Source organism: Anguilla anguilla, chromosome 2 (genome assembly GCF_013347855.1).
Source record: "Anguilla anguilla isolate fAngAng1 chromosome 2, fAngAng1.pri, whole genome shotgun sequence".
Lineage (NCBI taxonomy): Eukaryota > Metazoa > Chordata > Actinopteri > Anguilliformes > Anguillidae > Anguilla > Anguilla anguilla.
Window position 1 is genome coordinate 40,346,432 of NC_049202.1, and position 24,630 is coordinate 40,371,061.

A 24,630-nucleotide genomic window follows, 5' to 3' on the forward strand; every position below is an offset into this window, starting at 1 on the left:
TACCTGCGGCTCAGGTCTAGCTCTGGCCACTTCCTTAAGTGCATCACTGCACAGACTAGCCACAATTTCCTTGAGGTGACCAATTTAAGTTTCTGTCCGTTTCTCCTGCCACTCCATCTCCAGCGTATTCATTTTCTCCTCGTATGACAGGTCCTGTTCCCTTGCCCTTGAAGGTGACCCAGCTCTGCGTCCTAGGAAGAGGAGAAAATGGTAAAAGCATATGCAGACATTGGCTGATGGGACTGACCACTAACAAATGCAATGTTACTGAAAGAGAATCCAACAAACACTAAAGACATTATAAAACTATTGGAGCATGGTGTTTTAACACATGCATACACACACAGATTATAGTATTTATGCATATATTCCCACCATGCTCCATGAACAGAGAAGTATACTGTAAATACCACTCATTTATAGCAGTTTTCCAGGGTCAAATGAAGTGTTGTGACTCACAGCCTCAATCATCTGGAGCCTCAGCCTTCAGCTTGGCCTCATTCACAGCTGCCTCTCCCTGAAAAAGGTCCACCTCAGCTCTGCAGCTCTTTCCACTGCAGTGCTGAGAGAGCGAGAGATACATTGCTCTGACACAATGTTAACACTGTAATACAGAGCAAGATATGCTGAGGATGCTCAGAAAATCTAGTGTGTGAGTAGCATTAGATCTCACATTTCTCCCTGGTACCCTCTTAGCAGCAGGGGTGAATTATTTCTGGGTTGTAACGGAGCAGCAAGTGCTGCAGTTATCCCTGAGAGCCTCCAGCTCCAGCAACTCTTTCCGGGCCCTCTCAGCCTCGGCCTGATCAGTGATCTTCTGACTCTCCAGATGGCCCTTGGTTTCAAATGCACTGCCTCATGGCTGGAGGAGAGGGGAACAATATTATTATGATTGTAAAAGAGAGAGTGATAGTAATGGAAAGGCAGTGTGAGCAGCAGGTGCAGAGAAAGAAAGCAAAATGGGCACAGACCAGGCAGCAGTCTCCTGTGAGTTGGTGGTGATCTCGATGGCCAGCTAGTCAGTCTTCTGCAGGGCATACCAGGTTCTCTGGTCCACTGGCTCCTCAGATTGGATGTCGACACTGCTGATAACCAGCCTATTGAGTTGGAGTTCTAAAAAGAAAGAGGGGTTTGTGCATGTTATAAAATGGTAGTGGTGAATGCTTTCGATGGTGCTGTACATGCCTTTCTCATAGGGCTCGTTGATAAACCATAATGATAATTATGGAATATTTATTTTCCTGATACAGGAGTAAACCTCTAAACTTCAGAGGCCATGTGAAATGCTTTCAGGAAAAACATCCCCCACTATCTATTGGGCATTGATATGACAGCTATTCAGAAACAAGGTCATACAGCTTCCATATGATCATGTTATGTGTTTTAGTTGATCACATGGAAGCTGTTTTTCCATGCCAAACTGAATTTAAATCATGTTTAAAAACCTAGACGGTAGTCTAGCCAGTTGCCAGTTTATCATTAAAGCTACATTTTGAAATGATTTGTCTTCAGTAGCCAGCTCTTTGCCTATATGGATTAGAGTCAATCATTAAATCTCTTTAATGATACAATCCTAAATAGCACACAGAGGCATCTTGTATTGTACTGTTCAGGTCTGCAAAAAAGTCTATTCATTAAATGAGTGCAATGATCAGGAAAGGTCAAAGTGGCATCCATTATTCTTATGGTGAAAAGGTCATTTATTGACACATCCATGAAGTCTCACATGCATCACACATGCAAGTTCAATCCATCCTTAATGAAACTAAAAAGAGCAGAAAGAATTGTGGGCAATGTAGTGCCAATGCGTCAGATGCAGGACCCCACAAGTTGGATATCTAGACAACCACAACTCTGTTCAGACTTCAGCAAGTCCAGTTCAGTTTTTTCCCTCTTGCAACATAGCTCAAATGATTTAGTGTGAACACCTAAAAATGACATGGAATTGCATCTTCACTTCTGATCTGTGCCACATCTAGCAATGCAATTTGCAAGGGATTTGCGACTCAAATCAGAATTATTCAAACCATGTGTGCATTTAGATTGCCAGTTGTGTGGGGTATGCTCTCAATCAAAGACACAATTAGTACATGCCCTGCCCAGCCAGAGGTACAGCAGCAACAGCTTAATGTATTCATAATTAAGCGCAGTGGCAGTATTGTTAGGTCACTTTCAAAAATAAATATCAAAAGCAAAACAATCTGATCTGAAAACCAATCTAAACGGAGGATTAAAGCCTGAATTCTGAACGTAGTCGTGACTTTTTACAAATTCAAGAAAAATCCATAAAAAACAATAAGATTGACTTATGTTGAGGTTCCCTCTTAAATGTAATTACATGTGGTAGCACATAATGTACATGATATCTATGATCTTTACATTCATTGAGAAACTCCACAAGTAAACAGTCCCCTATCATATCAAAACAATACAGACTGGAAAACATTTTCCACAGAAATAAAGAACCTTAGCTACTCATATATAGTAACATTATATAAATATGCCCAGATGACCCCTGAATCAAACTTTTGGAATACTGGACTTGAAAAGGCTAACATTAAACTAATTAAAACTGCTCATCCAGCCTAACTACAAACTATAGCTACATATCTTACTACGTTTACAAGTTGGCTTCCTAATTGCCTTGCTGTGTGCACCCGAGGATGGATAAAATAATTTAGATATGTTCATGCCTTCTTTACTATTCTGAAAGTTTGTGTCGACAGTGTTGCACTCTTCCCAGGAGTTAGGTTTTGTTCCCGTTTCCTTGTCTACCTCCTAAATCAAATGTTATTGTTTGGCCAGTTAACACATCCGAACACTGAACCTGAATCAGAGTTAGGCTTTGTGGAATGTCCATCACTCTGATGAGGATTAAAATGGCTGACATATCGCATAAAGCCTACATTTTCCAGGCATGGTTGTGATCACAGTAACCTGCAACTGCGACTTTCAATGGCTGCTTCATTGTGGTATGACTCACCTACACACAGTGCTCGCAAAAAAAAAAAAAAAAAAAAACGTGTTCCACAAGTGATTGTCTCTCAATGTTGTTATTACACAATATTCACCTTGGGGGGATTTTTTTTTTCTTTTTTTCCATTTTAACTACTGTAACTTCAAGACAGTACCATGAAAACTCATGAAACTTTTCAGGCTAGTAATGATTGGCAGACCACATTCTCTTAGGTATATAGATTTGAAATTTTGCACATATTTCCTTCTCCTAATGACCAGGTTTACCATTTTTCCGCAAAGCGGTTTTCTCACCTGCATTTCAGTCATCCTTCAGCATGAGGTCAGTGCCTTGATCACAGGTGTACATTTGGATCACATTACATCTCCACAGAGATCAGCAGAGGAGGTCGGTAGAGCCTTTTTTGATCACAGGTGATAATTACCACATTACACCGCAGTCATCCATGTTGATAAATCAATTGCCTCTTAAAAATGATTGACAGCAATGTTCCCATGCTGACACATGCTGCATTCAGTTTGGTGATTAGAACTGTAGGACAAAGTGTACTCCTTATCAGACCCCCAAAGGAAGGCAGACTGTGTTTACAGTGCTGACAGGGAGTCAGCAGGTTTTGATAAAGAGACAGTGCACAGTCACAGAACATTTGTACAGGATCAGCATTATGTAAACCTTAGGTTCTCCATAATATAGCGTAATCATGTTTGGTATTGTTGGAAAGCCGATGTTATGAGGAACAAGCTAATGTCTTTGGTGGTGTGGTATAGTGGGCGCTGACTAAAGATATTGATACCCATGGGTCAGCGTCGAGCCAGATAACAAAGGTTAGCGCAAGCAGGATCATTTATGTTGTTTTGTTAAGATTGTATCTCTTTTGATGACATGGGGTTTTTATTTCACCCTTGGGTAAATCAGGGGAACAGTGGAATGGTTCGAGCAGAATCGTCAACACGATCTCCTGCGCACCATTTGTGTATAGTCCTCCCACTACACACACATTTTGCACCATTGTATATGGCATTATTGAACACACTGTGCAATAAACTGCATTCACTTTAACCTGGCATTCCTTTGACACTTACCACTGCAGACCTAGCAGTGTTAAGGTCCTAACATACACATAGAACTCAGGATATCTGCTCCCCATAGTCACTAGCCTATGCACTAGTGTTGCAAGGTACACAATTATATCAATGCAGGCTACAAAAGCCAGAGGCTTGATCTGTGTCTTCCAAAATAGATAGCGATCTGTATAGAGCCACACTATTGCTGGATCATTTCCAGTCTCCTTCTATGTAAACCTGTTAGCAGAAAGAAAAGGTTCATTATTTTGGAGTCAGATAACCAAGATATCTTTAAATTAATCCCGTTCCAGTCGTAAGACTACAAGAATTCCTTTGATGCACAGATACTATACTGCTGTTGGGTATACCTGAGGGGATTCTTACAGTACCAGACATGTGGCAGTGGCATATTTTTGTAGTGTTGTAGTTGTGGTATATTGCTTATATCACCTGGACAAAAAGATAAATAGAAGATTATTTATAATACATAAACATTCAGTGTAGTTAGTACATTTGCCTGTCCGTCAGTACCAGGAAGCCCATCATTGATCCTTTAATGTGTCGGACAACCACCAAATCTAAATTAGTGCAGCAAAGTGCAGTGTGTGAGTCAGGGAGTCCTTCAGTGTCAGCATTCTGTGCAGTTAGAGTTGCAGTGGCTATCTCAGTCTCTGGACTTAACCCTTATGAAAAACCCAGAATTGAAGAGAACAGACAATAACTGCAAGCCTATGGATATATAGAGGAAAAAGGTGTCAGGGGATGTTGAACCAAGAACCAATCTAACGTGAACCCAATCATTTTTTTTGTAAATAAATATGTATTAACTAGTAATTTCTTCAGTGGTCAGTCACGGTCTGTCAGTTAGTTTCAATCACACATGTCATCAGTCAGCAATTTGGACCACCTGTGCAACACCCTCCACACAAAAAATGAGTTCACAGCCAAAGGGAGGACATCAGAGTATATTTTTGCCAAGAGAATAAGAGGTACAGTACAGCCTTTAGGTAGCAATCAAGGAACAGAAGCAGATACAGTATATTCAATAAATATGTATAAATATGTACATTCAGAACCTTCCAAAACAAATAAATACATAAATAGATTATGGAAGATACAGTATATGCGTTTTAACACTTTTCATGACAAGCACCAATTATCATGGTAACTTGGCAAAATGAGGGGATTTTTTTTTTCTCCAGAGAAATACAGGTAGAGCAGTCTCAATGTCATCGTGCAAATTGCAGAGTGCAAAGCAATAATGGGCAGTATTGTACAGTAGGTTATTATTATTCAGTTAGCTTTAAAATGGAGGGTTCCCTTGTTTCTCAGAGGGCTGCAGTGTATTCTTAATCACATCGACAACGGTCGGTACCTTGGCTATAATAGTATGCACCTGATGGAAAATGATTCAGATGTGCATTATGTCTTGAGGGCAGAACAAATCAATCAATAGCTTTGGCTCCATCATCAAGATAATGAAAAAATCCACATACTGGGCAGCTTGCACAGCACAGTTTTAGTATTCAAACAACATTTTGTTTAAATGTAAGAAAACACTATTTTGACTCGCAGTGTAAGTCAAATTGTGAGTAGTTCTGTGACTTTTCAATGCTCCAAGTGTTGCATGATTTATGTACCGGTAAATACAAAGTAATGTTTCGATTATCCAGTTATTGGGTAAGTGGAATACAACATAATTTTATAGCTCTTCAAACAATACCTGACTTTGGGAAATGTAGTTTTTGTTTTAATTACGAATGCTCAGTTGAATCAGGTGGTTTGTATGTACCAAGCTGGAACAAAGCTTTTGGACATTACAGTCATCGAGTACAGTTTCTGATCTTTTTCAGCACACTGCAGTCCACTAAACATAGCTTGTGAACTGTATTTACTGCAGCAACTCATTTAATCTCATTTGCTACATAACATTGCATTATGTTACAATGACATCCACTGTATCAGAAGTTTAATCATTGTCTTTGCCCCAGATTAGTTATAGCTTTTCCTGAGGGAGCCCATTATAACCCCATAATTTAGTACAGTTTTTCTGTGGAAAAGCTGCAAATAATCCATGGCCTCTAAGCTAGAGTCCAGTTGAAACTGTTCATCATTTTGCCTTATTCCTCCCACTGAATGGGTTCCCTTCCCTCTTTGTCCCTACCGTGTATTAAAGTAACTGGGAGCAGGGGCATGGATAAGCCTTGTGTACGTAAATGACTACCCGTACTAAAATCCTTTGAATCCATAAAAAAATAAAAAATAAATAAATAATGAGTATCGATCAAACATCACATAAAGCTTTTACATTAATAAAACGAATAAAAGCAAGGGACACAAACAATAACTGTACAATAAAAGTGGGCATACATTATACGAGTTGCGGTCTCCTGATCGGTTTTTTTCCCTGATCGGGACCAAATCGTAAGAAAAACATTATGTCAACTGGCCTACGGGCTCCTTATTGTTTTTTGACATGTCACAAAAAATTCAGGCACAATCGGCTTGAATTCGTCAGGTGTGAGAGGTCATGTGAGCCGATTCTGAGTTTTAATTCCCGTCGACCAATCAGGAGGTGGCACCGTGTATGATGTTCCGCCCGCCGTGCTTTGCCGACTGTAACGTCATCTGATCTGGTCGGGAGCTTGTATAGTCTATGGCTATCATCCGACCTGTTGCCACAATCTGAACCTCGTTAAGTGCGAGAGGGCATCCGATCTCCTGATATCGTAACCCGTGAGAAAATCGTATAATGTACGCCCGCCCTAACAAATGCTATGTACACTTGTCACATGCCCAGAATAGTACACTTCAGCCCCCTTCTGCAAATGAAACAATGTAACAGCCAGACTAAAACAGAGAAAGAAAGGGTGAGGAAAATATAAGGAGGGATAAGGCAGCATAATATGGAATCATTTGAGATTATCTTTTTCCTGCAGAGAACAATAATCTTGACAGCGACTGACATTATGAATGATGGTGATTACATCGGAAATAAACACTAAAATGATGAAATACTGTTTGTTTTCTTCTTTGTTAATTAAGCTGAATTGGTCATCTACAATAATTTACTATCATATACAATATAATACATTCCTAAATCCTGAAACCCCTTACATCCCCTAACAGGATTTTATCTTTTAAAAGAATACAATCTGTTGGCTATTCTAGTGTTCCTTAGACCATCTATCATACTCATCGACTCACTTGCCTTTCAATCATTTTCCTCAATGTAAGCACTCTTGTACTTTATCACCCCATTAGACCCTGCAACTGACTACCATAAACCTCCCAGTTGGCAGGCTCAGCATAGCATTTAACAATTAGGCCATTTTGTTCTGCTAACCCAAATTTTCTTACTTTCAGTTGCATGATGAGCATCACTATATCATCAGTAGTGCTTTACCACCTCTCTGAATCTAGTCTAACAGTGATTGCTAAGAAGAAAGAAGAGTGAGAGAAAACATTTTCTGCTTCTACTTCTCTACCATTCATTTCTTCTCCTTACTTCTATTAGTGCTATGACCAGCTTTGCTTCACCTGTATGGATACAAGCTGCAGTTCCAAAACCCAAAATACAGTACAACCCATTCACCCCATTCGTCCCTCCTCTCCAGCCCCCACAGTCCTTTGCTTTATCCCACTTCCACACCTCCCTTCCTGCCCATCTCTCTCCTTTCACCCCCTGCCTCCCCCGGTCTCAGTGTGTGTCTGCCTCCTGCTCCGCCTCCCGGGTGCTGTAGCCGTTGGCTGGAGGGGGCAGGGCATTACCATCCCAATCGGCCTTGGCCGTAGGGGGGTGGCGGCGTGACCGAGAAGAGCCGGTGAAGAGGCGAAAGGCCCCCCGGCAGATCAGGGAGAACCAGTAGACTTGGGGGGCCATCAGAAGAGCGGCTCCTAGGTTACACTGCCAGGGCACTGAGAAAGGGACCATGTAAAATGGGATTGAGGCGTACCTGGAACAAAGCAAAGAGAAGCCTGTTGTATGGGGTACAAACCTGCAGTTAAAGTGAACACTCCAGAGAGCAAAATACACTCAAGACTCTACAGTCAATTAGCATTTATACGATGTCGGGACATTTCGTCTGTGCAAGATGTTTATGTGCTTTCACAAATGCATATTCATTAGTGGTTTGCAGAGAAAATGTTCTGCAATCGTTTACTGCACACATTAACTCACTTGGATACGGAAAACATTCTTATGTAAATTTGTGAATATTACACACAATTATGAGTGGGAAAATTCATGGTTGATCCCATGCAATTGATTTGTTAATGTGAGAGTACACAAGAAATGATCATTTAAATAAGTCACAAAAATCTCCAATCTTATCCTGATCAACACTGTTAATCATAAGTTAATCATAGCACTAAAAATCTAAATTGCTTTTTATTTTCAGTCTTGTACAAATTCACATTCACAGCAACCCAAAAATGTATATTACATCACAATTGTTTATAAAGAAAAGGATACTGACATAAAAAATCTGCTCCATATAATACCTGTACAAATAGTACATTTATAATGTTGTTGTGCCTGTATTCTTTAAAGTGTATTTTTAAGTCCAGCTGATGAGTTTTACTGATGAGTTAAAAATAAATGATAAAGCATGTCCTTTAAGCATTACTGTTAGCTCATTAGTGCTGTAACTCACGAAGACAACGGTAGAAAAGAGAGAAACAGTGCGGGGGAAAAAGACTGGTCTCTGAAAGTAAAATTCCATAAAGCAGCCTGTGGAATTGAGTGGCTATAAGTATACAACTATGCATGCACAAGTACTTGCAGAGAAAAGAACCATTCAGTTTTGTAGTGAAAAGCAATCAAACAGAAGATTTTGCTAAACCATCATGAGTGTCTTCCCTCGGCAGAGATGTCACTAAAATTCTACATGGAGCTTTCCTTTCTTTGGTTCCTGACAGTTAGCCTTGTAAGTGAGGTCATAGATAACATTCAGCTGGATAACAATAGCTGGAGCAAACTCAAAATTGTGTAAGCCTGGGTTTATAGGCTGTTGAATCACTGCTCAAATGTGGCTTGCACGAATGGCTGGACACTGAAAGAGTTGTGTGCTTCACAAAGCTATGCAATTTGAGCAGCAGAATTGTAGTACTCCAGACCAAGTCTTGAATCGATCTCAGATTCATATTCTTTGTAGTTATAGATGAATAGTAGTAATTTTGAGACCATATACTACAGTGTTTCCCATACATAAGTTTTACTTGGACGGGTTGCCCAAGTAAATTAACGGCCACCCAAGTATATTTGGAGACTAGTGCTGAGCAAATAACTGACATGACTGTGTTTTTTCAGTGTTTAAATAATCAATGTCAGTTTGATTATTTGAATTGCCTTAATTTGTGAATAAGCATTGTTTTTCCCAGCTACGACACAGTTTGCGCAGAAAAAAGCTTGGAAATGACTACAATGACCATAGTCCATTGCGCCTACAGTCACAAAACACACAAAAACTAGTGCTCACACAACACAAACGACATTGGAGCTGGACCAAACAGGTAGACTGTGCGAATGTACCCAACAACACATGTACTGTATATTCCATAACAACACTTATAACAAACAGGTAGTTTTTACTCAGCAGAATGTCACATCTGTCTCAAAACTGGTCTAATGGTTTTGTCAACATTACTAGTTAATTTTCTAATGTGTCTAATGATGAACACTGAAAATAGTAGGCTGGTAACATTCAATGGTGATGGAGAGATACATTTAAAAAGGTAGATAAATAAAAAAATAACACACACTTGCAATATTCTTTATTCAATAATATGCTAAAGATTTTACAAAACTGAATATCTTGCTAGCTTTAAATGTATGTTTAAATAATCGAGCGAGTTAGCAAAGTTGTCATACCTGGATATAGCAAGACAGTTTACAGAATGAGTAACAGCAACACTCACCTCCTTCAAAACCATGGTTCATGCATTACTAATATAAGGTAATGTGTAACATTGTCATTATCATTGCCAGGGATACCATATTTTTACATGCTTCTGCATTTGTACTTGAAGGCTAATTGCAAGTCCATATCAATCCGTCAGTTTCCCAGCTCAACACTCAAAATACTACAAATGCACGTAATGTGTTCAAGCTACATAAAAATGTCGTAAAATGCCAAGGATACATTATACTGTATTAAATGGTACTAGACAAATATGTTGTTTGGTGGTGTTGCAGTGTCTGGCCCTATCAATATATATTTAAAGGTAAATATACATATTATTTTTTTCTTTTATAAATTTGGCACCCAACGTGGTGCTAAGCATGTCCAATTACCGCCCTGATTTGGAATGGCCAACTTTCTGCAACCTCAGCAGCATTCATGCACAAACCCCACTGTCGATTTGGGAGAGATTAGACAACCATGGTTCTTTTCACACTGCAGACCACAGCTAATTCGTACAAAGTGGAGTCAGAGGAACACCTTTCATATGTGGTTTCAGCATGCAGTCTATGGGTGCCCAGTTGACCAGTGAGGGGGAACTATATAGTGATAAAACATGGACCCCAAACTGACTGAACCCTTGAATACCCTGGGCAACGCAATCGATCTGATCTGAGTCAAATATACATATTGTATACCTTTTTAACGTACAACTTCTACTCAAGAAGGATTCCCATGCCACAGTGTAAACTGCAAGACATTGTTTTTCCTTGAAGACACACTTATTTGTCCTCAAATGTTAGGATGTAGCCACCATACTGAAATATGCATATAGAAATACTGCAAGTCATACTTTGGGCATTATGGTTGCAGTCTTGAAAAACACACAATTACATTCCATTTCATATCACTCAAATTGCACCAGTCGAACATGAATCAAACTTGCTTGAGGCAGTCTAGATTACAGCTCTGCTGAGCAGTTTCAACTCCATAAAGTACAGCACATCTCAAAACTGTACTCATCATAGGTGCCCGTGGTTCAGGATGGCAGTGTAGCTGATGCGCATTTTCACAGAGAAAAACGCAGAGACACACAGATTAGTGAAAGAGAGCCAGGTAAGATGGACAGGAAGAGATAAGAAGGAACATACCTGCCATAGGCGTAGTAGAGGTAGGGGAAGAGAAGAACTCGACAGATGAAAAAAGTGACCAGCATAAGACCTCCATTCACTTTATGCAGGAGAGTGTGCTGCTGCTTGTACTGAGAAAGGACGAGCAGGATTGTATGCGAGAGAAAGAGATAGAGCATTAATACAGTGCTAATTGCCAAATTAAAAGAGAAAGTGGGAAAGGGTTAGTATAGTAAGTGGGTAAAGGACATGCTACCCTATGCGGAGAAATAGATAATATTCAATTCAGTATGGTCTTCTTATCTGAATAGTTTCACAAATTACATGCTGAGTCACAAATGCTACATGAGGCAGGTGGACTAATCAGTGGTTGCACAGCAGGTGTCATAAGACACAAAGTTACATTTTTTATTTGTATTGTACCCTTAAAACTAAAGTCATTTAAATCAAAATTGTAACAATTTTTGCTTTTATATACATTTGTTGGTGGGACACATATGTTAAAGATCTCAATAGCATACACCTATTCTCCAAGCCGAAGACAAACTTGGTAAATTGTCCGATGCGGATAAAACTTTTTGACACTTGCAGTCAATGGTGTTGACACACACTACTCGCTACTTTTGCTCCTAGGTTAACTGCATTCTGCCTATTAAATAACATTAAATAACACGTCTAGTCTATTGACTGAAGTTAGCGGAGTGATCAAATCAAATAAGTGTTTATTTGTCAAATGCACCGTTAACAATACAGCAGACAGGTCGTTGTTAGCTGGCAATGAAATGCTTAAAGTTAGCCTGCGAGCACTGATGTGTAGCTACGCAAAGAGAAAACAGTGTTGAAACAAGAAGAGAAATAATAAATGAAAATAACAAAAGACAAGATAGATAAAAAAGGAAGTATGAAGAGAACTCCCAGTAGGCAGGCTAGATATTGCATGTGATTAATGTTAGGCTATGTCGGTGCAATCTTCAAAAACAGTGTAGAGTAAATGGGGTATACGTCAGCCCTACAAATACTGAAAGTTACTCACGCTTGGTCAAACAGCTCTAAGCTAACATTAATAGGCACTTGTTGAGCTTTTTTTTTGCAAATCTTGCCATAGTATTGCTATTCCAACCAACTATTCAGTAATGTTAGAAAGCTAGGCTAAATGGCAGATAACCTTCTGTAGAACTTCATCAATGAAAGACCAAACAACGTCTTCATTTTTCAGTATTTACACAGATTAACGCATTTCCTATTTATACATTATTTACAATTGTATCAAGCCAAACTACTTTACAAAGATACTGGATTATTCTTTCAAAAACCATCTGTAATTTCTTGCGGCAATTCATTCAAGCAAATGCTGCCAGCTGACTCCATCTGCTTCCTTTGTCGTACATAGCAACAGTCTCTAAGGAGGGCAGGTCTTGTGGAGATTTTGCTAATGGTCAATAGAGTGTTACAGTGATGTTGTCTTTCTGTAGGCCAACTTGGAAGTTTCTTCCACCATGGGTTCCCTCTGCAGATTTCCAATGCTTTTTTCCCATAGGGATTTTGTTGTCAGCAGAAAATAAGGTCTGCGGTTAACATAAGCCTAAGAAGGTTTCACATTTTGTTGCAAACAAGTTGCTATATTGAAACTACAATGGTTGTCAAGTGCAGGCAGACTAGTATGGAAACTTGAGTGGCGGTTGCTAGAATGTGAGCGATGTTGTAGTTTCAGTGTAGCAGCTTGTTAGCAACTTACTTTTTTAAAGCACATAACAGCTTCGAAATTCACGGTTGAGATATTAATGGGTGCAATTTATCTCAAAGAACAAAACGTGAAACTCTGTTAGGCTTACGTTAACCACAGACCTTACTTTCCGCAGAGAACAAAATCCCTACGGGAAAAAAGCACAGGAAATCTGCCGAGGGAAGCCATGGCTCAAAAATGCGAACTCACTTCTGTGTTTTAGGACTACGAACTGTAACACTCTATTGCCAAGTGTAATTACGAGTAAGAAACATATCATATAACACAAGGAATCAGAAATGGAAAAATGTGCCTGTTTCCAAACTTGGTCCTGGGGACCCACGGCTAGTTATCATTCCAGTCATAATTGCACCTGACAAAACCGAAAGAGCTGTTAATTGTTCATAGGCACTTTTAATGTCCACTAAAGGAGGATGTACTCTCTTAAGGCTATATTATGTCAGAAATAGCTTTGCATGTCATCAATAATAAATGTCCGCAATTCACATCCCAGGACTTCTCATTTATCACTTCAACTGTGTTCATTTTCTACAATGTGCTACATGAAAAATGGTTACTTTAGGAAGAGGACATGTGGTTTCACTGGATAAACTATAGACAGACAGTAAAATCAGTTGGATTTCAACTGCTGGAAGTGCGCATACCTGTTCACTGAAGCAAAAACAGTAACGGACAACCATTAACTGTTTGTGCTTTGTGGAAAATTTGATTAGTGTAAGTGGCAACTTGCCAAACCTACATTGCTGCAGGGCTAAAAATAAGCAGGAATACATTATAGCAGACCGTAAATACATTTTCTACAAACTGATTAAGAGACTGGTTGTATAAAAATAAATAAATAAATAAATGAATCCCAGTTGGATGTTTAACTGTAAAAATCTTAACAGTGAATCTCAGTACAAATGGTCAAAGAGTAATAGCTATGAAGCAAAATTCATGAAAACATTATAAAACATAAATATAAACCAAAGCAATTAAAAGAACCCAAAATATTGAGGAGTGATCACAACGTGTGACTGATTTTTTGAGATTTCTTGAGATTTCACGCAGTTAAAACTTAAAACTGAACAAACTGAGGAGATAGCTCGTATCCACAGTTCTATAGCCAAGCCCAGCAGGCTTTTTCATAACAAAACAGTTCTTTGATGGAAAAGCAGGTTAGGTGATGGCTCATTTGAAATTCATTGCTGTCTTTCCATCCTTCAGTCATTGACTCACTTAACTGCTACACAGGACAATGTCCAGTGTTAATTCAACTCTAACAGAGCACATACGAGTCCAACGGGGACCATATGTACGCTGTAAGAGTGGATTTAACACTGAACACTTCACTGTGTTGCTAGTTAGCTGGGATTTCCTCTTGCCTTGCATACTCTTTTAGTTCTCCATCGGCGCAGGGTACTCAGGCTCAAAATGTTCTCACTGAAATCATACATTACTACACGTTTCACAGGAAATGGTGGGAAAGTTGTCTATACGAGCACATGATCACTTTCCCTGGAGCAGGAGGGAGGAGCTCTGCCTTACATGGTCTAAGAAAAGTTCAGTGCTTTTTGGGAATTACCAGCTCCTGAGTGGACGTTGCTGCTAGTAAAATGCATTACTCAGGCAAATTCTTTAATATGTGGAGACAAATATCTAAAAACAAGTATGGTTAAATATTGACATTTATTGGTCATATTAGTTCCCCTCTAAGTGTAATCTCAGGGTAAGTGTGATCTTGCTTTGTATTGTTGAAAAACACATGGCTACCCAACCCTGTTCCTGGAGATCTACCATCTAGTAAGTTTTCAGTTTAACACTAGCAAATAACACCTCATACAACAGCCAGACATCTCACTGAACTGCAAATGAGTAGAATTAGGTGTGTCAAATTAGGGTGAAATAAAAACTTACAGGATGGTAGATCTCCAGGAATAGGGTTGGTCAGCCCTGACACAGACTATGTACGTGTGTATATTATACATACAGGAGATATGATGCAAAAGAGAAAGAAGTCTTCTGTACCTGAATAAGAATTTTTCCCAAACAAACAGATGGTGTGCTGAGTTCAGCCAGGAACATGACACCCTGAAAATAATCTCCCTTTCCCTGGCGCCAGAACTGAAAGGAGACAGACAGGGCTGTTAGGACAATATTTTGGACATATTAATGTTATGCAAATGAAAGTAGTCATGTTTAGTGCTTTGTCGCATATCTTTTGCATGCAATGACTGCTTGAAATCTGTGACCCATAAAAATCACCAGATGCTGAGTATCTTCTCTATTGATGCACTGTCAGGCCAGTACTTCAGCCATCTCAAGCCTTCTGTTTGTTTTGGGGGCTAGTTGCCTTACGTTTTCTCTTCAGAATATGAAATGCATGTCCAGTTGGATTGATTGGGTGAAGATCTTGGCCAGTAAATAATTTCCCAGTTTCTGGAACTCCTCTTTTTGCCTTAACAGTATGTTTGGGATTATTTTATTGCTGTAGGATGAAGCGCTGTCCAATGTTGTGTCGCTATTCCCTTCAATTTCATAACCATTTCCAGGACTACAGGATCAAAAAGAAAAAACAGACTGCCTATGGGAGAAATGAATGGTGTTTTCCCAATTCCTTCAAAATAATTTATGACATTTGGACATTTGTTTGTATATGACAAAAGAATGCTTTTTACCATTTCAAAATTTAAAAGGCAAATAGCAAACGGCTAAGTGGTTAGCAACCCGTCGAACAATTACAACATCACACAGAGGGCTATATTTCCAGCTACCATTCACACAAGTTAGCGGTTTGCCCTTGCCTGTTAGCGTAATAAATCATACATTTGTTTTGTACAGTTGTATATATGTCTGTAAATATCTTTGTTGTTGCTATCGCTGCTGTTCTCACTAGTAATTTATTAGTCATTTGAGTATTTTTTAAAAATTTTATGCTGGCAAACGGTAGCTTTGACCAGTTTGACAAGCCAGCAGGCCAGCTGTGACACAAATAACGTTCCCAGCAGTGTCAGCTTGCTGTTAGCAAACTAATTATATCAGTTGGAAAGCAGCATCAGAGGTCAGTGGATCCAGTGCCATTCAAGAGAAATGTGTCTGGATAAAAACGTCCAGGATTTAAACGCTAGTTTAAATTACAAACTGTGACAGCCATAGGTATGGGAAACTCCCATTCATTTTCTCCACAGAGAAATTATGCTTTGATCTGGAAATCCATATATGGGTACAGGTTTTGCTCAGAATTACATCAGACGTCTGAGGCCCATTCAAATCCTGAATTAAAATCTGTATGTCTACCTAATGATCGAATATTTGAATAGTAGGGGCCAGCCCTAGTTGGCCAGTATCTGTGGCAGTCATATGTATCCAAAATGACCCCAAGATCAGACTGTATGACACTCATGAAAGAGTGGCCAGGAGAAAACCCATTCTCTTCAAAAAGACAATTCCAGCAAGTTTACAAAACAGCAACTGAATGAACCACAAGACTTCTGGATCACCATCATCTAGACAGATGAGACCAAACTGGAATCGTTTGGCTACAATGCACAGTACCCAATACCGCCTGCCACCTCAAGAACCTCATGCCAACCGTCAAGTATGGTGGTGATGGTGCGATGATTTGCTACTATTTTGCAGCCAAAGGACCTGCACACCGCACAATCAAGTCCACCATGAATTCATCTCTATATCACTGAGATGTGCATAAATGAATACCATCAAATACGATTGAGCTGAAGCAGTTTTGTAACAAGGTGTGGGCCAGAATAAACTTATGATAAACTGTCTGATAAACTAACAGAGAAAGATTACTTCAGGTTACTGCAAGCAACTAAATCATGGGGTGCACTTATCGTTTCAGCTTTCTGCATGCTGGCTTATTTTTGTTTGAATAAATAATTACAGAAAAATCTGTAAAACCATACAGGGTGTATTTTCTGACATCATGCACGCACGCACGCACGCACACACACACCTTTTCTTTTTGCTCATTAACCTTATTCATCAATTCTCACACCCTCTCATTATCTCACTCTTTTCCCTATCTATTGAAAACACATTACACATTAAAGTCATGCTGATACTTGGTTGCTATGCAGCCACTAACAGCAACAGTTACCACGGACACAGGGAAGCAGATGGCGACCATTATGGTTCACCAAGGGGAGCAGACTATGGCTATGTCATGCAGACTCTGCAGTCTGCATCTCTAATAAATAGGACTCACTGCATGCACTTACATTGGACAACATATCTGCCATTTACCTCATCTTCTCCATATGCAATCTTTGCTTCGCACTACATTCCTTATCACTGCATTCTCATATACACACATGGGGTGTAAATATTAACGTAATTATATCAGGCAATTAGAAAAACAGAAATTTTATCAAATAATGATTGCAAAAACTCAAAATATCAAGGGTGTTTAAGATATATAGATCAGGGGTTCCCCACCCTGGTCAAGGAGCACTGCTGTATATTCTGGATTTGGTTCCAGTCAATCTCTTGACACACACGCACACACACACACACACACACACACCTGCTCATGTATTTAGTGCACGGTCCCTTGCTGTTTTAGTGACCTGGGAGAGCTATAGGACCTTAAATAACATCAGTCCTACGCAGTCACAGGCATGGCAGCAGCTGTGCCAAATTGCCAATCAGGGAAGCTAACACCAGTAGCCTAATTATTAGGCTCTATAAAAGGCCTAGGGCTCAGGCACACAGAGACCTTTTTTCCTACAACTGTCTGAGCTTGCTGCTCTGTCCCTCTAGACCTTCTCTTGCTGTAGCCAGAACCATTTTGTTCATGTTACTATTATCTTCTGTTTGCTGTTCTTTAAATAGTGAATAAAAAGGCAGAAAGCCATACAATATAAATGTATACAAAAACACACACACACACACACACACACACACACCAAGCCTAATAAAGATTATTTTAGAAATTCCATGTTGATAATTACCACAGAGACAGGGAAGCAGACAGTGACCATGACAACATGATGTAGGACCATGAGGAATTCTCTTCGTAGATAGCTGATCAGGGCTGCACCAATAGGCTTGGGGCCATGGTCATCTTCATGACCTTTGACCTGCAGTTTGTGCCAATAGCACATAAACATGGCATAGATGTCATAGACGAAGTAGGGCACTGCGAATAGGATGTAGGTGCTTGTTAGCCAGTGTCTGGAAGAGAAACAGATCAAGAACGTGAATATATAAAAACATAGTTATGTTCACAAACATATTATATAGAAAATACAGTTGAGTTTACTACAATATTTGTTTCACTGCACATAATCAAGGGTGAAACACTGCTCAAAATACTTCGATGACAATCAAGAAAATAAGGCAAAGCAAACAAAGTCAAAGTTAATTTACTTTACTTTTTAATTCTGCATAGGAGATGGCAGGGTGAAGTTAAGGGTTGAGGGTACACGTATTCAGTTAGCCTAATCCTATTTGCAGGGATACATTTTCTTCCTTACTTGTCTCCCAAGATTTACATTAAAAAGGCTATATCTACAATGTACAAAAAGAAAAAAAAAAAAAAAACTCAAGTCGCACAATAAATACCCTTTCACCATTACCATATGTTCACAGATTTTCTCAGATATTCAGATGTAAAAAAAAAACGGAAAGTACTAGTATATCACCCAACGTTACCGCTTTAGTAGAAATGAAATTCACATGCAAACAATGTCTCATTTTTGCCTCCGGCGTGAAGTGGTGATTAGAACCCAACATTCACGTATATGCACTGTTAACTGAAAAAACCCTCTCATTTCATTGGTTTGTGTAATTAGCTAGTTTACGTTTCTTGACCCCAGTCACCTCAGACAGACATTACCTGTGGTAACTGGAGACACGTGGTTTCAAAATAGGGATGCAAATGAATATCCAAATTTAACACTGATAATTCTTATTCCCATGGAAATTTGTAGTCAATGTTAAAACTTGTTTGAAGGAAGAATACGCAGAAACTATACAGTGTAGCAATGCATTTAAATATAGCTTTACTATGCCATTTTCAGGTACACCAACAGACAATTAATTTCGCCAAGAGTGGTTTGTAAATGAACAGCAACAGTAACTTATCAAAACACATGTTAGTGGGTCCAGAGAAAAAAAGTAGACTTCAATTTTGAGCTGAAGTAATGTAGTCTTGTTTATGGCTACTCAATGTGCCTGCAACTTCATTAATTTATTTAAATGCCTCCTAAATAACATTTTAGTGCTACAAACACTGTATACCCGTGCAAGTAACGGCACAGTGGAGATGTCAGTGGGGTAAATTGGAGCTTGCTTTAGACCAGTGGTAACCAACAATGTTTCTGGACATCTGCCATCCTGTAGGTTCTCATTTAAACCCTAATCTGGCACACCTGATTACTAATTAGCAGTTCAACAAAGATCTCTAGCTGTTGAATGAGGTGTGCTTTGTTAAGGTTACAGTGAAAAGCTACAAGATGGTAGATCTCCAGGAACAGAATTGGTTACCACTGCTTTAGAGGAAACATGGGCTTGAGTCAGCCTGTCTTGTTTGTACTGAGTCAGAACAGTCTCCACTGAGCTCCCTTTTACGGCATCTCTCATTCACCCTCTTTTGCAAAATGCCGACAGACAAAATGAACTACCAGGCAAATACTGCTACAATTCATGGACACCCTCATTGGCACCCTTTTAAATCCAACAACCAAAATCAGGACATGATATCCAATGTCAAAAAACCAAGCAATAATAATGAATGATGACAGTGTTCTTACTGGTCCTCGATGATGTCATCACAGGAAGTTGCAATGATGTAACCTGCTGAAGAAGCCATGACTGCCTGAATGGAAGAGACCAATCTGAAATGAAAACACAACTGAAGGGTTTAAATAGGTTATATTGTCACATTAATATACCATCTACAAGTCAGAATAGTTTCTAAACATAGCACAACTATAGCACTGCTACAGAAGGAGCTGGAATTAATGTTACACATAGGACACATTTTCTAATGGAAAAGGCATTATTAATTAAATATTCTGTTAAGTAAAGAATGCACTTAACATAGAAATGCATGCTACATTTAAAATAAAAAATTCTGTAGTAGGCAGAAACGGTAATGCTCAGAGGCAAAAAAGCTGCCACACTCCCTCTCAAGTTATTAAGCAATAGATTAAGGTTTCTTGGAAATGAAACACCTAGCAGTCTGATCTAAGAAAGGCTTCAGTCAGCTTAAAGTCCTTTAAGATGTGTAAAATGCACAGCATTTCTGGTCAACACACAACTCATTTTGATATCCAACTAAATACAAAAATAACAGTGGCGTCGAAAAGTATTAGCCCCATCCTAATTTCCTTAATGGTTGCATATTTGTCACACTTAACGGTTTCAGATCTTTAGACAAAATGCTGAAATAGACAAAGGGAAACAGAGTGCGTTTTTTTAAATTACGGTTTCATTTATTTAATGAAAAAGGAAAATCAAACACCCATATCACCCATGTGAAAAAGTAATTTCCCCCTTAGTTACTCAATTAACCAAATTTAATTTATAATTATATTCAGCTGATTGAATGCAGCCAGCACAGAAGAACTATAACCTCACTCATACTGAACGTTACCATCAAGTGAGGTAGTCACCACAAAGTTTCTACAAGCACACTACGATCAAAGAGAATTCCAGAAGAGATGAGGAAGAAAAAAAAGTTGTTGAAATATATCATCAGGCTGAAAAGGGTTACAAAGCCCTATAAGGATCTGAGACTCCACCGAACCACAGTGAGATCCATTATCTCCAAATTCAGAACACTTGGAACAGTGGTGAATTTTCCCAGGAGTGGCTGGCCAGCCAAAATTTCTCTAAGGGTGCAGTGACATCTCTTCTAGGAAGTCACAAAAGATCCCATAGAACAAAGAACGGCAGGCCTCTCTAACCTCAACTAAGGTCCCCAAGCCTTTTGGGATAATGTTCTATGGACAGGCGAGTCAAAAGAGTAACTTTTTTAATGACACAGGTCCCATTTTGTCTGGCATAAAGCAAATACAGAAGTTCACAGTAAGAACATCATACCAACAGTCAATCATAGTGGTGGCAGTGTAATGGTGTGGGGATGCTTTGCAGCCTCGGGACCTGGACGACTTGCCATTATTGGAGAAATCATGAATTCTGCTCTGTACCAGAAAATTCCGGTCATCTGTCCATGAGCTGAAGCTGAAGGCTGAAGCGTAACTGGGTAAAGCAGCAAGACAATGATCAAAAACACAAAAGCAAGTTCACAACTGAATGGCTGAAAAAATTAAAGTTTTGGAGTGGCCTAGTCGAAGTCCTGACTAGAACCCAATATAGATGGTGTGGAAGGACCTGAAATGAGCAGTTTATGCTCGAAAACCGACCGATGTGAAAGACTGATATCAAATTACAGGAAGAATTTGGTTGCAGTTATTGCTGCTAAAAGTAGTGCAACCAGTTAAGTTTAAAGGGGCAATTACTTTTTTACATGGGTGTTAGATAACTTATTTAATTAAATAAATGAAATAATTTAAAAAATATTTTCTACGTTGTTCCCTTTATCTAATATGACATTTTGTTTAAAGATCCGATACCATTCAGCACGAGAAATATGTAATAATAGAGAAAATCAGGAAGGGGCAAATACTTTTTCACTGCACTGTAAATTCAGTAAATTCTTTAGGACCATGTCCTCTATTCATACCTGGCAGAAACAATAACAGCATCCCCTTCATTCCATCTTAGTCCTGGGATGTGTTTAAGACAACGCTTCGACAGCAGGAATAGTCCTGGGAAAAAGATGGATCCCGCGGCTAAAATACTCAACATGGTCCCACGGATTTGCTCTTGATAGGGAAGATCCGCAACAGTCCACCGGTGCCAGACTAGGTCGTGCTGTTCCCTCTGAAAACAGTGGCACTATGTCTTCAAAAATCCTAAACTCAACTAAACTGCACTCTATTTTAAAAAAAACAACAGTTACAAACATGTTTCCAAGAGGTTAAAGAAACCATCTTATCGTTTTATCCTTTTATGTTCACAAATTGGATCCTTATCAAGTAGAGTTTATTTAGGGATGAGAGCATTATATGGTAATAAAAAACATAACATATAGGCCTAATTGATATAAATGCGTACTAATGAATGGGAAAATTACATTTTCCATTTTGTCTTAGAAACTCGGGAAATGTGATAAATTAGATAAAATGTGATCTCTCTAAAATTAATTTGTTTGGGGGAGGTCATTAATGCTTTTATAATGGATTAAGAAAGCCATAATATTTTCTGCTTTCTTTCCTGAATATGCTTACTTCACAGGCCCTCCCTCTCCACTATTAACCTGATAATGAATCCTTATTAAAGCCAACTACTGTTTTGTTCAACCTACAGAGCAAGAGACAGAGGAAGGAGGGACAGAACAAAGAATGGAGAGGAAAGAAAATTAATTAGACAAATATTGTCAGGATATACTTGAAATGCTCTAAACCCTAAACAGCTGAATATTATTAGAAATCCACTTTAAACAAGACTCATAATATGTATAAGCAAAGTGAATGAATTCCAAAAACACACAACAAAGAGAATGTCAAGAAGTGAAAACTAAAGTTTCCCACTCCTCTCTTTTCCATCAAACACAACAGGAGTGAGAGAAAGGGAAAGAAGTGAGAGGAGAGGGGGGAAGGGGAAATGTTAAACCAAAATAGATTTGGCACGGATTAGAGAGCAGGAGATTTAGAAAGATTACAGGGAATGAGAGGGAGAGAGGGAGACAGAGAGAGAATGATTACATGCATGGAGAAATGAATACCGAGGACAGAGAACAAGGGCCTGACGAGAGAAATAGTTACAAAAGAGACAAGCAGCAGAATAGTTTTGTTGTCCCAAGACGGTCTAATTAAATCACTGGGCCTGTGCTGTGCTGCCGACTGATATTTATGATATGACTAACAAAACAAAACTGATACAATAGGTCGGACGGCACATACGTGCCAGTTTAAAGCACAAATTAAAACCTAGCACATGCAAAACGGCACTACCATAGACATATTTAGGAAACAATAACTGATCAATTTATGGGCCCCAAACAAGCCACTCAGTAAGTGCTGTATTGGTGAAATGCGCAATGCGCTAATACCGCTAGATGGATACTGTTTGTAGAATGAAATAACGGCGCGCTCTTATAAGGCAACCATGCAACGTAACGTTAGCCGTAAGCTAATAGGCAACAATTATACCGCTGGACCTGCATTTTGTCTGTTCGCTAATACTAAGCATGAATATATTTAAGCTACGAAATTTGCTTACAATACGAAATCATTGGCAAATATAGAATTGCCTACACAGCGACAGTAAACTAACCATCTACTAGTAAGCAAGCAAAATGTTTGGGGTTTAAAAAAATAATTATATCATAGCTGGCTCATATTGTCTTACTGATGCAATTTGAATTCGTGAACTAAAGGACGCTATAATTTGTTAGCTAGTTAGCGAACCAACACATCTGGGGGAACTACCATAACCAGCAAGCTAATAATAATGATAACGTTATAGCGTTACTTAAACTGTTACCATGAACGCTAGTTAATACATGCATACCATGGGTCAGACAATGCAACATACACAACTAACAAGCCAAAATAGCTGAACAACTATGATATCACTGCTAACCAAGTGGTGAAATCAGGCCCCTCGCTGCCCTGTCAATATTAGTAGTGTGAAATTTGTCAGCAAAATGCTAGTTACCTTTCAAAAACACATAGAAGCACAAAATGGGACAGAGGATGAAAGGATGACGGGGAAGGTGGGTTGCCCATAGGGAAGAGGGGTTTACAAGTGAGACAGTTAGAAGGAGAAATTTACGTCGGGGTTCCGTGGCGTCCGGTCAGCGGCCCGAAGAAACTCGTACCCCAGGGAAGGCGATTTGCAGGGTCCGGGCGGTATCCGCTAAGGTGGTCCACATGGTTTTTGTTTTGTATTTTCAATAGCTGGCTAGACAAAACGAAGAAAACCTAGGAGGCGCATGAGGCAACAAAATGTGTGTTTCCTCTCTGCGCTTTCTTACGTGCACACCGGTCTCTCGTCGTCAGAATTCAGTCTTTTACTAAGCTCGCAAATGCTTTCTAATGCTTGGCCTTAGGTTTAATTTGCATGGTAAGCGGTCACCTTTCAGTTGACTGCTAGACTACGTGTGTTTGCTGCCAGCCAATTGCCTATGCCGCTTGCATGCTTGCTTGCCTGCCTGTGTGCTAGATAACTAACGTTAGCTAGCTGTAATTCCGCGTTATCGATTGATGGGCTAGCAGCCAGCAACCTAGCTTGCTGTATGAGATTAGCTAGCTAGACTATTTAACATAGCTAGCCATGTTAGCAAATGTTTCACCTATAAAACATTTGGATTATTTGTTCTATTCCGTTGTAATCTGTATATGAAAAACGGGTTTTTTTTCTGTGGGGGAAAATCTAATCGTCGCTTAACGTTAAAGCCTCTGTCCAGTTAGCTAGCGAACGTGCCCTGCTTTTGCCGTCCTCCTCCCTCTCTCTCTGTCCCCTCTCTGACTAATTCAGGTATGCTTTATAGAGATGAATGGATTCTTGTGTTACCAAACCTTCCATATTTCACCTCCTAATAAAAAATTAAATTCAACGTCAAAGCGGGATCAACTTTAGTCAAAACGCCAATGTGTGTATGAATAGGGAATATTCCATTTCCCATTCAGTCATTCATTGGAGAGGTGCCAGTGGTGACTTTGTTTCTCAGCATGTTTGCTTCTAAACTGTAAAGGTAGGTTTTTTCTTCCCACGGCAGATTTGTAAAACGTGAGTC

At 39.3% G+C, this 24,630-nt stretch overlaps 1 protein-coding gene across 6 annotated transcripts; it reads right to left on the reverse strand.

Annotated features, from left to right (window-relative positions):
• Positions 1 to 4,991: 4,991 nt before the first annotated feature.
• Positions 4,992 to 24,427, reverse strand: tlcd3bb (TLC domain containing 3Bb). Of its 6 annotated transcripts, none has more exons than XM_035404064.1 (8): positions 23,713 to 24,427; positions 22,118 to 22,190; positions 21,511 to 21,710; positions 19,574 to 19,657; positions 17,771 to 17,993; positions 14,826 to 14,921; positions 11,096 to 11,205; positions 4,992 to 7,997 (listed from the first exon to the last, which is right to left on the reverse strand). In XM_035404064.1, the coding sequence occupies exons 3-8, from the start codon at positions 21,633 to 21,635 to the stop codon at positions 7,742 to 7,744; spliced, it is 894 nt and encodes a 297-aa protein (XP_035259955.1). In that variant the 5' UTR covers positions 21,636 to 21,710; positions 22,118 to 22,190; positions 23,713 to 24,427; the 3' UTR covers positions 4,992 to 7,741. The 6 variants fall into 6 exon arrangements, with proteins under 6 accessions (XP_035259955.1, XP_035259952.1, XP_035259954.1 ...); XM_035404061.1 differs by having other exon boundaries at positions 23,667 to 24,427; XM_035404063.1 differs by having other exon boundaries at positions 22,147 to 22,190; positions 23,713 to 24,426.
• Between the last annotated feature and the right edge of the window lie 203 nt (positions 24,428 to 24,630).